General features: G+C 31.9%; 1 protein-coding gene across 2 annotated transcripts in view; it reads left to right on the plus strand.

Annotated features, from left to right (window-relative positions):
- The window catches only part of LOC106472793 (mesoderm induction early response protein 1-like), a 42,437-nt gene extending 27,372 nt beyond the window's left edge, over window positions 1-15,065 (plus strand). The window contains exons 6-10 of one of the 2 annotated variants that reach the window (XM_013933458.2): window positions 3,389-3,462; window positions 5,286-5,355; window positions 10,235-10,291; window positions 12,933-13,027; window positions 14,897-15,064. In XM_013933458.2, the coding sequence (XP_013788912.2) occupies window positions 3,389-3,462; window positions 5,286-5,355; window positions 10,235-10,291; window positions 12,933-13,027; window positions 14,897-14,986 (386 nt within the window). In that variant the 3' untranslated portion in view covers window positions 14,987-15,064. Of the gene's footprint in view, window positions 1-3,388; window positions 3,463-5,285; window positions 5,356-10,234; window positions 10,292-12,932; window positions 13,028-14,896 lie in introns of both variants that reach the window. The other variant, XM_022401333.1, reaches the window with a different exon arrangement.
- The last annotated feature ends 850 nt before the right edge of the window (window positions 15,066-15,915 follow it).

Consider the following 15,915-nt stretch of genomic DNA (forward strand, 5'->3'; position numbering starts at 1 on the left):
GGTGCAGTGCCCCTCCTCAGATCATCTGATCTGTTCCTCTCATTTTGGGGGTATCCTCTGAATACTTCCGGGGAATACGCATATGTTTCCCTTGCAACAGTCCCTCCTCCATTTCAATGTGGGATTCAGGCTAATCTTGTGAGAAGAGGGAGAGCATTTTATCAGAAGTTATAACTTTCCTAAATGAAACATGTATTTCTAATAGGTACTTCCCTCTGCTTACACTTCTCAACCGTTCCCCCACAATCGTCCAGTGCATGCGTCTTCTGCCAAACTTTGTTTGGTAGTGATGCATAGAGGGAGTCGCATGCGTCGCGTGATTATAGTGCTCTCCTATTGGTGGAGAAGTGACACATGATGATTTGCATGAGCGACATGTTGGAACTTTGGATTCCAACAGAGGGATGATGAAGGCTTGTAGCATGAATTTCTGAAAAAAGTTAACATACAGAGGTCAGCACAAAATGATAAAAGCTAATATTGTGAGTAAAGGAAAGTAACTATTAGAAATACATTTTCATTTAGGAAAATTATAACCTCTGAGATAATATCCCACCTCTCAATCAGATTTAGCTATCTACCTCCTGTGCATGCCAGAAATACTTGCATGTCTCTATTCTTGAGACAGCTACTACCTACTTTCATATGATTTTACGTGAACTGTGCTAGTGCATAATGGTGTCATCATGTGACATGAGACCAACCTCTTACAATAGGAGTGTAACACACCTCCATGCACAATTACTCTCACTGTTATGCATTTACACTTGTGAACTTTATTCTTTTCCTTAGCACTGAAGTACAGAGACATGTTTCAATTTACTGAGATTAGTATGAGTAATGAAACTTGAGTTTCATTGTACTTAGTTTATCATAAACTCACAGTTTAATAGTACTTCAACTAATTCTTGTGTGACTGAAGAATTTACTCACACAGTAGATACTTCCAACATGGCATCCGGAGGGAGGTTTGTTAATTTGGGAAAAAGTGACAGCCTTAGTTCACTGAGTTGTGAGATCCATTATGCAGCCTGAGACTGCATAGGATAAATTTAAAAGCCTTTTTTCCCCTCCCACAGGCTTTGCCTTAGGAACCTCACTTCAGGTTGAGGAGAGTCCTCATATTTATTCACTTTTCTTAATTTTTCTGGTATGCACTGTCTCATGACATTTCATGATCTATACTTCATAACCCTAATCCTCACAAGTATTTGGTATTCCCTCCCTCCCTTAACATTGAAACACAAGTATTCCAGTAAAATTTTCAGGGGAAGCTTTTTCCCTTCTTTTTTCCACTATGACCCATTCTACCTCTTCTGCCCTTTCCCTATTGACCTGATTCCTTATTAGGTAGAGATATCCTTCTTTTTCAAGTATGTCTTCCTAATTCTTTTCTCCATGATTTTCACCTTAGCCCCTTCCTTCATCCTGAAGTTTTTGGTGGTCTTCCCAATTCTCTGGAGTCACAGGCTAAAGCTGTCCACCACCAATCCTCTCTGTCTTCAATGGTTTATTGGTTTTCCATCTTTCTTGCCCTCACCATACTACTACTGTTCATTAACCTTGTCAATCATTCTGTTTCTATTTTGAGATCTTCCTCATCAACCTGTTCCCCCTCTAACTGATGTCAGACATGCTGCCCTCATCCCACCGACCAGCTGGTAAGTTTGGGACCCTTAGGGGCCTCTCTGTCACAACTTGCAAGCCTTTGGGCACAATTTTCTGCAGACAGATGGGTTATTTAAGTTCTTACCCATGGGCTGTCTCTCCATTTCTCTTTCCCTTCTGCAATCTCGCCCAGTCTTGTTTCATCCTCCTTCTGATACTGTCTACCTTCACAAGGAGGCAGTGTTGGATCTCTTGAAAAAACATGCCATGAAGAGAGTTCACAACCTCTCTCTAGGGTATTACTCTCGATTATTTGTGATCCCCAAAAAGCAGGGAACTGGCATTCAGTTATTAACCTTTCTTCACTTGTAAGGTAAGAAGTATTTTATACTTGACATGAAAATCATCTTACACTTGAACTATTCAGAGTCTGAGTGCAAAAAAAACTACAATAAATAATGAATTTTTACTAGAAGTAGTAGAAAAAAAATTAAATATTTTATTTTTTGGAAACTACATACCTTTAAGACAGTTCATGTCAAGTTTCAAACACGTTCATCCACTAGTTTTATTTTTGAAACAAAATATTATGAACATTATGTTACATCCTTGCAGTGTAAGGACTTGGTAGCCAAAGGGTTAGAATACACTCCTCTTCTTGTGGCTGGAGTTAGTCCTCTAGAGTCTGATGGTAGATTTGAGGCATGTACACACTATGTAAAAAAAACCTGATGTCTCACTAACATGCCCTCCTTCTGCAGCTGAAACCTGTCCCGTAAAGTCTGATGGTAGAGTTGAGGTGTGCACAAGTAAAGTTATTCAGTATTTCATGTGCCCTTCTACAGCTGGAGTCTGTCCTGTAGAGTTGAGGTAAGCACATACAATATACAATTGTGATGCAACACTACTGTATTATCCTACCACAGAGTTGAGATATGCTCACAGATATTTATTACATATGCCCTCCTCCCACAGCTGTAGTCTGATGGTAAAGTTGAGATGAACACGCAAGGTACAGTCTGAACCTGCCCCAACCACACTACACACTGATTATCTAACAACTTGTATGCAAGTACTCAGATAGTCATATCCCAATTCTGCCTGTCCCTGCAGCATAACTTGGCTTCTTTGCCTTTTCCCGTCTTCTTATACAGGTGAAGAGTATATACTGGACAAGACAAAATGAGGTCTTTTAAGGGTGTGTCCCTATGGAGCCCCTGCCATTGGGTGCCACACCCCTTGAGCTTCCTTTGGGCAGTTTCTGACGGAAGCTCATCTAGGTAATTTTTACACCACATCAATATGGAAGTCTAGCTAAATGTATAAGAAGAGGTGGGATATCATCTCCAAAGTTGACATTGTCCTTACCTGAAAATATTTTTCCCGATAGATACCTTCCCATCTATTCTCCCCACTTCCAGTACATGTTTCATACTTCCTAGTGAAAGAATGAAGTCCATAAGTGTAAATGCATAGGGAGAATAATTGCTCATGCAGATGTGTCATACTCCTGTTGGTGGAGGTCTTTTGATACATGATGATGTCATCAATGCATTGGTGCAATTCACATAAAATCATGTGGATTTAGGTGGAAGTTGCTTCAAAGCTCGTGCATACAAATCTCTGACAGACATGCAAGGAGGATAGCTAAATCTATGTTCAGAGGTGAGTATCTATTGGGAAGGGATTTGCTTACATTAAATTAAAACTATTTGTGTCTTTTAAACCAAAACAGTTCTAGTGATAATTGGACATGCTATCATTTGCTCCATTTTTTTAGCTGGATCTCAAGCAAGCATGACTTCAGAATCTGATTCTGATGATGATTGCTCAGTTGGAGAGGATTGGAGGAAAGTGAGTATATATTTTTTATTACATATGTGTGTTAAGATAAAATACAGTTATTGTGTATTATAAGTTCATAAATAGACTAAAAAAGCCAGTGTAAATCTAAAATATAAATACAGTGCTTAATATCTGACACGGCAATTAGTGCAAGAGACAAACCACTAACCATAGAACTTTTGAGTTCAAATATCACCTCAGTGTAGTTGTAATCTTAGAGATAAAGAGTAATAACCAAAATTGCTTTAGGAATATTGGAAAATTTGCTATGGAGTTAACCCTAAGCTTACAGGTCCCCTTTCTGTACATGTCAAGAGATTTTTACTTAGTTACATTCAGTATTTAATTACACCAGTGAAATTAGCATAAAGATTTACATTAAGTTTTATATTATCTAAGTTTTATTTCCTTTATTTCAAAAGAACTTTTAAATAAAAATTCTTAAACTTCAATTTTGCACAAGTTCACAATCTTAACTTTTTGTGTCTGTAACTTTAATACTTATTCACATACACTATACTTCCATGTATAGACAGAAACTATGTTAATTGCTCTATTTACACATTCTTCTTTCAAGCTTCTTAGGGCATGTTTGGAGAAAGGAGAACTAAATATGAGTGAACAAGATGACATACTACACTTATACTGAATGTTTTAAGAGGCACCTCCCAAAAACAGTAATTTGTTGTTAAAAGAAAAACTGTTCTAGATTGAGGAAGAACAGCAGTATATCCGTCATTCACATTTGATGTGTTTGAAAGCATCCAAATAAGAAATAAGTACTTTTGAGTTCAGATCTTATTATTTTTCATGTCATTGGTCATACAATCAGCTAGTGTTTGAAGACACAGAAAAGCTCACAGATAATTTCGTGTGACCGTGTTGGTTGCTATGATTCTGATACTTTAATATCATATTTCAGTGGTACACTGTGAACGTGTCTCAGTTTAGCCAATGAAACTTTGTTTTGTTGATAGAAAACCAGTACAATGTATTCAGTACGAATTAACTTTTTATTGTCCAGTTTTAAAGAATTAAAATACAGCATCAGCCCACTTAACAGTTCCCTGGCGGACTGTTTGGCAGCATTTTTCAGATGTGAAGGGCTGGTTGTATATTGAATTCTATATTCCCATCCTTTTCAACGTAAGTGTGCTATCCACATTATTGATGGTTTATCTAGTAGAAAATAAGGACGTCCTTAAGGTATCACCTAACCCGTCGATCAGATGATCACTGTCTACCTTTACATAAAGTTCTATATAAAGCAGTATTCCCAAGAAAAAAGTGTATGTGACACTATAATGGAATGACCCATGATAATAGGTAACTAGGACAAAAGTAATGTAGCCAAATTTCATGAACAACATTCTACCTTTAAGACTGCACACATGGCTAGAAATGTATATATGTGTGGAAAATTTTGAAGCTTCTAGGAGAACAGGAAACACCTTACTAAACTAAAGAAGACAGAGAATACTGAATTTGTTTTGCATACTACAGTGATAAAATGTGCATTGGGAAAGAATATTTTAAATAGTGAATTGTATTTGATTTGAACATGGTTGAAAGTAGGTTTAAAACTTTTCAAACATTGTTTGTCTTTGAGCGAAATTGGATAAATTTAAAAACCTGTGTTTTAATTTTATAATTTCAAAAGGTTTCAAATTACTAAAGTTTTATAATAAGACCAGACATACCTGGAGTTTGATTAGCATTAAAAGGCATTTTTTTAGCATTTTCTCAATTATAAATACCCCTTTATTTGCCAATTTTTATGTTACTTGTGCAGTGTTAGATCTTTTCTGTATATATATTTTTTTCTTGAATAGACTATTCAGGTAGGATCAGACTTCCAGGCAGTTGTTCCTCAAGGGCTTTGTAAATATGATGATGCACCAGGTATGTCACTTGGTTTAAAATATATTTCACCAGTAACAACTAAAGAAAGGTTTAAATAATGATTATTTATTAACATGTCTTTTAGGTATTTGTTGTGATTGTGTATAAGTTGGGGGTGAAGGGAGAAAACAGCATGAAAATTATCAGTTCAATATTAAAAATTGGAAGTTTCTCTATAAGATACTAATGGAGTGTTAAATTTAAGTCTTAGAAGATTTTGTATTGCATTGGTTTTATGTTTTCTGGTTATGTGTCATTAAATGTTTATGTAAGTAATGGAAAGAAGTGTGACATAACTGTGTAGGTGAAGTCAAATGATTTTTTTAATAAAAAATATTTCCAAACAGTTACACAAAAGTGAACAAAGAAAGATATTATGACTATATTATCTGTGATTAATAAGTTCTAGTCAGATACAAAGCCAACAGAAACAAATTCACTATTTGAGAATAGGGAAACATAATTTCTGTTGATTAAGGTCAAAACATTTGAATATTCATCTGCATTCAGTTCTCTCCAATACCAGAAACATGCATGTGTACATCATGATTGTTTGGCTGTATATTGTGACAGTTCTCCACCTTATATGTATATAAAGTGAACAGTTTAGTGCTTATCATAGTCATATATATATATCAACAAATTAATGTTAAAGAAGTCTAAGAAAGATAAGGCGATGCATCTTGATCAATGAAACTACTAAATTACAAGATTCAGTTATTCATAAATGTTTTTAATTTGCATATTTTAGTTGTTTTTGATAGTGTCATTTTGCTGCTGGCAACGTTAAAAGTATGAGTAATAACTAAGGTGGCTACGATGTGCATCCTTTTTGTTGTTGTTATTGTTACAAGTTTCATGTTTTTCATGAGTGGCTACTGCTACCAAATTGGTATTTAGCTAATTTCATTAGTCATTAGACTAGTTAGGTAGTTATTGACCATTTCTCTGACTAATAACCTAATGTTTCAGTTTCATTCAAGTGTTACAGTTAAACTATTTGAAGAATGTTACAGCTAGAAACATTGTGCCTCAACTATTTGGAAAATAGGAATATTTTTATGTAGTCTTCATTTGGTAAAATGTATTTTACCAACTCTATCTAAATGTTACTATTATTCAGTACTTAAGCCTAAAATTACCATTTTTATATTTAATGAATTATAAATATCCAGGTGTCGGTTCAAACATCATAAATAACTATACATTTTCTAACCTTTTTAGGCCTAATATAAAGTATAATTTATAAAATGTGGTGGTCTGTGTATATTCAGTACTTGAGCTGTCTGACAGGTATTGAGGTAACATTATTTGTATAACTAACTGGAAGCTATGTAACTGAAACTTGAAGTACAAGTCAATATATTAAAGGAGTGAATAAATAATATCCGAGATCTCTTTAAAATTTAGGAAATCATTGTATAAAAATGATTATCAAGTATAATAGCCAATGTGTGTGTTTGTGTTCCTAGGAATAAAGGTGCAAAATTTTTACATTTCATTGGTTATCTTTATTACTAATGAATATATATATATATATATTTAATAAATATTTAAAGTTGCCCTATTATTTAAGGTAATGTGATGAATTTTTTATTTATTTATTATATATATATCAGAATCCAAAATTTAATTTTTAGTTGTATTTGTAGAAGAAAGAACAACTTAGTATGAAACAAGTAACATGATTTTAACTGTCACATTATAGTATGCAAGATTTCCAAGGTTTTTTAATATCATAGAATGATCAGTCAAACCTTTATAAAACAGCATGAATAAAAGTTCCACTAAAAACTGTAAATAGTTAGCCTGTTAAAAATTAAGTAACACTAAAGATAACTGTCATAGCCTTTGCTATTTAGCTACCGAAGAAACACGTTTTAGTAGACATGCAGTGTTGAACTTAATGCTCTGGATTAACCCCCTTGAACTGTAAACTGGGTGTAAATGTTGAAAGAAATTGTTTATATTTTCTTGATGGTGGTGTATCAAGTATAAACTCTGTTTAACTTATTTCTTGTGTAATATTTTACATAAATAACATCAGACCAGTTTAAAAGGCAGCCATAATATATATTGTTAGCATATCAGATAATGGCTTGAATTTGATGTGTTAGCTTTATAATTCTAAAGTTTTAAAAGTACCTAAAATACCTCAGTGCTTAAACTAATAACTAAAGTTAGATAAAAGAATACCTGTTTAGACTGCCTCTGGATTGGACGTAATCAAACAGTACACTGGATGCGAACTTGGTCCACCTATTTGTGTTGCACCTATTTATAGCTTGTTATGCTTATAGTCTGTTAGAGGAATAATAGCTTTTATATATAGCTGAAAAGTTTATTTATAATAAGTTTTAAATTTTCCCCAAATTCTGTAGTTCAAATTACTTACATATAAATATACATTTCCCATTCAAGTGTAATAATATTAGTAGTATTATATTCCTTTAAAACTCCATATGAATATAAAGTAACACTATGTTTTAGCTAGCTAATATATATCAGTGTGGTATCTATTCCTGTAATAAAAATATTCCAGTTCTTAGCTTTCATGCAGACCTTGCATAAAATTCATAATTTTCTGCATTATATTGTAACCATGGACATATTTTGTCAACAACCTCTGTACGCATAAATTCAACATTAGAAAATTGTTTCTTGGCTTACATCAAGTTACTAGTTGAAAGAATCTGAAATACCTTGTTACAATAAATATTGGTAAAAAGTTGTTTTTGTGAATATGTTGACTGCTATGTGAGATTATTTTATCTCACTGCTAAGCAAGCTTTAGTCCCGAATAGCCTGCCTTTCTCGTCATAAGAATGATTATATCTCACCAGTAGTTTGAAAAGATATAATTATGTCATAAACATGTTTCTGTAGATGGACAGTTTGATATTTAGATCAGCAAGGAAAATGATGTTCTGTTACATGTAAAAAATCTTATCAAAGATGTGACCAGCAAAGAGTATTCCCTATGGATAACAGTATTCTGCTAAATCTAATTCACCTATTTAATAATGGTACAGTTAGTGCAGAGCTTTGGGCACACGTAGTATTTGTCTTGTGGTTTCGTAGACATTTCTTGTACGAGGAAAATTACCTCAGGAGATTAGCATCCATTCCAGCAAGCCTTCAAAATTTATCATAAGTTATATATGATACCTTAGCTAACTTGGACTTTTGTACATAAATGTATGTAACACTTGAATTTTTAACATTTTCAAGGTCTTCTTTTTCGTTAAGATAAATGAAGTGATATAATAATATTTATTGTATATATATTCTGATAAATGTAATGAAAAAATTCAGTTAGAGTTGTAGAAATCCTGTATTAGCACATTACCCATCTTATAAGTACTTATTGTTTTTTTGTTCTTGGTTATGACTATAGTTGCTCATTTACTTCTAATTACAGAATGTATGTGCATTTATCACATATATAGTAACTTTTAGAAAGTTTTGTGTACTTGTGCTAGAAATCTAACAAAACCTGTTATAATGATTATTTATAATAAGCAGCTTTAAACTTCTGAGCATGAAGTACTGTAATTATTAACAATATATATAACAAACTTCTATTTCATATATCAAATTAAAATTTCTATTTCATTGTGAAATCTGCTTTAATTATAAAAATGATATTTAGTTTATATATGATAAAGTTACATGATATGATACTGATTTGATATTAACTGTAGTTTTAGAACAAAAAACCAGCTAATTTAGTTCACATCATAACAGATGTTATTGAACAGTGTGTTAATAAAATAGTAACTCAACCACTACTATGTCTGTCATATCCCAGTGTGAAAAGCCCTGGTGTTAGAAAAAAGGCCTCATCAGCACTGGATGTAGAAGATATAATGAGATAGACATATTATTATACACTCTTTTACTTTAACTCTGAAGTGTTTATTGGTAATTATAATTTTTTATAGGCTGTTAATAATTTCTTAGTTTTTTTTTTGTATCTTGGAGAGCTTTTTTTTCTCTCCCATAATTTTACAAGATGCTGTAAACACATTACTGACTTCTTCAAAGAACCTGATTGCAGAATAGGCAAAAGCTGGGAAATAGAAGAAAATGAACCACTGTATTCTCAAAAAATTAATACTGTTTGTACTCTGGGTATAAGCTAAGTTTGATCTCAAATTTCAGTGCACGTGGTTATTGCAGTACAAATGACTAGAATAGTCCGACGAAGAATGTATGCTTTGTAGTTTATGCCATAAATGTGGCAAGGACAATCCCTTTACATCAAAAATTAGATGTGTTAATTTTCTCACATGAACTCTGACTAGCCATGCAATGTAAAATGACCATTGTTCCATACTTTGACAGTATCGTGTAGTCTAAATTTTTGGTTGCTCATTCCAATGGTATAAGAATAATATTTATTAAATAACTGAACTTTTCCTCTCTTTTTGGGTCTGTTTTGACTGCAATGGGGGTGCTCCCCCTCTTCGGCAAAATTCTGGCAGTATCTCTGTCTAGATCAGTGGGTCAAAGCCTTTTTCCAACTAAGGACCAGCTAGTTCATGGCCCAAAATTTCATGGACTGCTTTGGACAATATTAAATTTTTTAAGTATTTTTATATTACATTGTAAGACAATATACTTCATTAGCTATATTTTAAAACACTTTTTTTTTTTCATCCACCGTGTGGACCCACACCAGTCCATGAACCACTGCCCTAGATTAAACCTGTTTTAGAAAATACTCATGTATAAATGAGTATATGCTGGTTTAAAAATGACAGTTAAAACCACTGATATAATTAATGATGTGTCAAATAGCCTGATAACTTACTGATTACTTGGTTTAATTTAAATATTTTACTTACAATATAACATTCAAGCTTTTCCTTTGTAGCATATGAAAATGAAGATAGACTGTTATGGGATCCAACAAAACTTTCAGACAAAGAAGGTATCTTTTTTTCTTCTATGTTTAATATATGATTTTCTAATAAAACAGGATATGTTTCATAATTAAAATATGTTGATCATTTTAGAACCAGGTAAAATCGGTATAAAATATTCTAGTCCAAGTATTCTGTACATTAATTGCTTCCAGTCATATAGGACTGTAATCTTATAATAAAAATTAAAATGTGATTACTTAGTAAATTAATTGATTTGAATTTAAATTAAAGCAAAGCAGTTATTTGGCTCACTTAAACTTGTATGTTTTCACTTTTTTTTGTGGAGTTAATTGGATGTAATTATTTTATTGTTTTATATTGAAAGATTAAAAAATTATCAGTAATATTAAACTAAACACAATATATGAGGTAGCTCATGGTGGTACATCTATTGGATATTGTCACAAATTTACTTTTTTAGTAGTGTATATAGTAATGTAAGTATATGGGTGTGTTTGACTCAGGATTCTTCTACAGTAGGTGTTTATGACTTGTTGGCCATAAATTCAAAAAAATAAAGAACAACATGCACTTCACTTGTTTTCAAAATAATATATATATTTAGAACTAGTACAAAAATTCCTTACACTATGCAGATCATAGGCATATCATCAACACTATAATTCTATTGTCAAAAGTCCACGTAGGCCAATTCAATTGCTTTAGAATTTAGTTTACAAGCCAAACTATTTTTCTCTATTTCTATCACCAGACTATGTGTATAGTTTACTTACATTGTTGTTGAATTAACGTGGTTGTATCCTGTACTTCAAAAATCGTGTGCTATTTGTCAAAGTCCACTCAGTCTGGTTTAATTACTTTAGAACACCCTTTGATGAGACAACTTATTCTTCTTATCTCTCACGAAATTGTTAATCTCACTCGAACATATCAATTGTTAGGCCTTTCACTCCCACAACAATTAACTTTGCATTCTTTTCTCTGACTGAACTTTTCCTTTCTGTGACTTTACTCTCTTCTGCTCTGCTCTTTTTTTCATCTGCTTGCCACTATTTATATGTCTATCACGTAGGCCTTCTATAAATCTCTATATCCTCAACATCAATACAACATACGATTCTTACCAAGTTACATAACCAAACTTGTCATAACTATCGCCTTTAAAATAATTGCTAAAATAATCATGAAATGTTCACTCACAAAATAATTAATGATACCTACACTAAACAGTCTTTTATATCTGAAAAATATGCTAAAGCAACTTATAACTGAATCATTTTTAACTAAAAACATTGATTCTTTATGTTTTATTGCTTAATCTTTGTTTATGAAAAATATATAGTACGCATCATCACAAATGAAGTTTGAAAGTTTTTTTTTAGTAAGGTGAAGTATTTCAATATGACTGCTAGTCTGGCTTTAGCACTCAAACCAATGAAAGAAGATGTTACAGCAATGTGTAATAAATCTATATAAAATTATGAAAACAAATATAAAACAAACTACATATATGTGCTAAAGTAAATTCAAACGTTGTTCATACTACAAAATGTAATTCTTTAGGCATTTAGTCTATAATCTTGTTGAACATTCCCAGGAATTGGGAGACTTCACGTAAGGCATGAGAATTTTACAGTGATCGATGGACTTTTGCTTTTATGGATTATCTTGTTCTTTCCATCTTTCCCATATAAAATGTAAATGATTCACCAAATGCCAAAATATCCAGCCAACAACAAATGAGTTTAGATTAAGCTAGTCACATGTCAGTAAGATGAAATTTGATTGACTGTCCTTTGTAACAGTATACAACTACTGATATTTTTACAAATTTAATAGATGCATGCACTGTTTCAGTAGTGTTAGAAAAGCATGTATTCAAAATGACAAACAAATAAAAAAAGATATGGCAACAATTATCAAAACAAACAATGAAGCTAGAGCCAAAAAAATTTACAAGAGTGTAAGAAAGTGCTTCACCTCTCTTGCATCCACCAGTAAATTCCACTAGCCGTGGGTGAGAGCCTGAAACCTCCTCCCCCCCCCCCACGATTTTTCAGCCTTTTTTCCCTTGCAAATTCTCATTCTTTGCCAAGTGGTCAGTGAGATTGTTGTGTGATTCCACTTACTTCTGTTATCTTACTCCTGAAATCAATCATTGACTTTCTGATGTGGCTAGAAGCTTGTGAGCCTTCATCAGCTTTAGATCCTTCTTTATTAGTGTAGCTTTCATTGTATAGATGATATTATTGTCCTTGTTTGGGTAGGAGTATGGTATTGAAGCTTGTTACTGTCCCAAACATGCTGGTAAACAAAGTTTTTCCACTTCCACTGATGATTTCCTTCTTTAGCTCTTCATTATTTAGAAATCTCACTGCATGAACATTTCTTTTCAGAAAGGTTTTGTATATTATTCTGATACAACTTCAATATACACAAATTATTAACACAAAACACAAGTCTCAGTATAATATGTGGATTTTACTCAGCTGTGTGTTTTATAATCTGAAAATATTTTAAGATGTTTCATAATAATAGCAGTAAAAAAATTATAAATACTTTATTTATAAACTTTTGCATTCTTTAGATGAATTATGAAGATTTGAATTTATTATATAATAATGATCATCAAAAACTGAAGGGGGAAAAACTTCAGTGATAGTTTTATTATGCAATGTTTTCCAGTTGAACTATATCTGCAACAAGCTCAGTTCTCTCATTCTAATATACAAGGTGTTCAAGCTATTCCTGTAGGAAGTCATATTCGTGATGATGAACAGGTAAACTTTAGGCTTTTATTTTAAACTTAATATTAAAATCATTGACATTTGAGAATTTAATTAATTTTATGTTTTTTGGTTATTATTATTATTATTCAATATCTCCCTATATACTATCTTGAGTCATTTTTAGAAATTATTGTAATTGTACATGTAAATAAAAAAAATGGAGAAAGACTTATTTGTGAAGGATGTTTTATCCAAAAAAAGCTGTTCAAGAACAAATAATAAAGTATGAAAATGCAATTTTAATTTAGTAAAACCAACAAATGAATTTAACCTAAGGTATTCTTAAAACAGTGTCTTGCATGATCTGGTGTTTAGGGCACTCAAATTACAGTCTGCAGGTCACGGGATCAAATTTTGTCACTGAACATGCTCGCCATTTCAGCTATGGAAGCATTATAATGTGAAAGATAAACTCTTTATTCATCGGTAAAGAGTACTCCAAGAATTGGCAATGGGTGATGTTAACTAACTGCCTTCCCTCTAGACTATTACTAGAAATAGGGATGGCTAACACAGATAGCCCTGAAGTAGTTTTGTATGAAATTCAACAAATAAATCGTAAAACTAAAATATCGTAATCGTGAAAGTCAAATTCTGGTCAATAAGTCAGTTGTTCACGCTCGATTTCTCCAAATTTCATGAGTTCTGCAAGTCCAATTCCACTTTTTATCCTATAATACTCTTTTCATTGCCTGTTCCCACTTGAGTTGAATTTAATTGCTAACAAAGGTGTAAGTAGCTCCTAAATTTTGGCACTTTTTCTGCTATATTAAAGTTTGTCAAGGATTTATTTAGCACCGAGTGAAATTAATCTTCCATTTGTTAGGAAGAGAAGTTCTTGAACGATGATCAAATATTTACAAGAAATGTGGTTTTAAGAGAACTATTGCAATAATGCAATTGATGTGATTAGAAAATAACTGTGATCAATGAATGCTGGAAAGAAAAACTCTTTAGGTAAAGTAGAGATTGCTCATAATAGGCTTTGGAGGATTCAAATTTGATAGGCTTTAATTTCCCATCATTTTTGAAGGGTTTTTATATTAGTTGTTTATATAAAGATCCACAAGTTGTATTACCTATAACAGAATCAAAACAAACAGTCATTAGAAAGGAAAATTACTGTGCTAAGGGAACCAAACTTTTAATTGTGCTTTTATATTCACATGATCAGTGAAAATATTTATAACTTTTATGTCTTTTGGCTAGTAGCAGTGTTCAAGATATTCAAAATACAGAAAAAAGCTAAAAGTAACAATATTTTTAGATTTTTCAGACTACATAATATTTTACTACTAACCCAACATTTGGTTGCTTTTATATACAGTTATTGTTTTCAGTTTAGTGTTTTTGCTGTAAAAACGTACTTTATAGTTCAAACTATGCATTGTATAAGTTTTTAAAATTACTTGCATTTAAATTTAAATTTTAAACCTAACACATTTTCACACAGCAGTAAAACTGTTATCAATATATAGTGTTTTTTTTAACTAATGAATTGATAGGATTCTTAGATATACACTTGTGTATTGAAGACCTATTTAATAATAAGTTTTCTCATTTTTCCAGCAGAACATATAAAATTTACTTACACCTGCAGTTTTAATATGCATTTTGTACCATTTAATATCACGAAAGCCAGTGTACTGCTAAAACATCTTTCACTATAGTTATTGGTGATGTTTAATAGTTGTTGTTTTTTGTTTTCTTTTCTAAAGGTTATTCATAACTAAATTTCATAAAATATAGTAAATTTTGTATCTGCTATTGTGATTGTGAATCTTGGTTCAACTTCTAAAAATATTGGATGATTCATAACTTTCTAGTATATTATAGTAATAAAGAGATTTTTTATTTCAGGCATTGTATTTGTTACTACAATGTGGGCATAATGTAGAAGAGGCTTTGCGTAGAAGACGAATGCAGCCATCTCAAGTAATTGGTTGGTAGTGTTTTTATAACAGACTGAAATATTTGTCTTCCTTAAATGTTTGTTTGTATACATGTGTCAAAAAGTTAATTTTATAATGTGTGTTTTTAGAATAAAGTGGTTTTGTTACAAAGTAAAATTCTGTTTTCAGAATAACTTTTGAATGGTAGTTGTGGCTCATCAAAGTTTAACTCTCTCAACACATATTCAGTTAACTTGACCAAACACGTGACCTATTTGTACTCATTCAAAGTCCTTATAGGTTTGATACTACTAACTTTTAATATAGTGTGTGTATCTTCACAAAAGTTGGCAGTCTTTCAGTAAACATTACAAGTCCTTCACATACAAAAAATCATATTTCTATTGAAGTATTTTTAATAAACTAAAACTAGATGTACCCTTGAATATATCAAGTATTTGTTTTGAATAGTACATGTGCAAAGTAACCTTAACTAACCTAAAGAGATCCCTATTTTTACATTTTATTTACTTTTATAATAATAAATAAAGAATAAAGATGAAAAACAAGAAATAGAGTAATTACCCAATCTTCTTTTTCCTTGGTGTCGATTGTCAATCACACTTAACCCTACTTTTTTATACTAATTGTAGTAATGCACTACATTTTTATTTAATTAAATAATGCACCAAAGAACATAGTCTAATAACATGCAAAAAGTAGACAATTTCTCCTAACTCTCACAACTTTTCTGGCTTTCTAACTATGCGACAAGAGCAATTACAAATTCTTCCAAGCTAGTCATTAACTTTCCCATAGGAATGAACCATATATTATAAGGAAAATTGACGCTTATCTTTTCAGAACATACTGTCATACAATACTTCATTTGATAGATGAAAACCTTTGCTTTCTATTGGTTATAACCCCTCGATGTGGATTCCTGAACATGGTGAGGGAACCTCCCAGGGAAAGTTCTGTATTTTC

The sequence above is a fragment of the Limulus polyphemus genome, unplaced genomic scaffold, assembly GCF_000517525.1.
Source record: "Limulus polyphemus unplaced genomic scaffold, Limulus_polyphemus-2.1.2 Scaffold5616, whole genome shotgun sequence".
In the NCBI taxonomy this organism is placed as follows: Eukaryota; Metazoa; Arthropoda; class Merostomata; order Xiphosura; family Limulidae; genus Limulus; species Limulus polyphemus.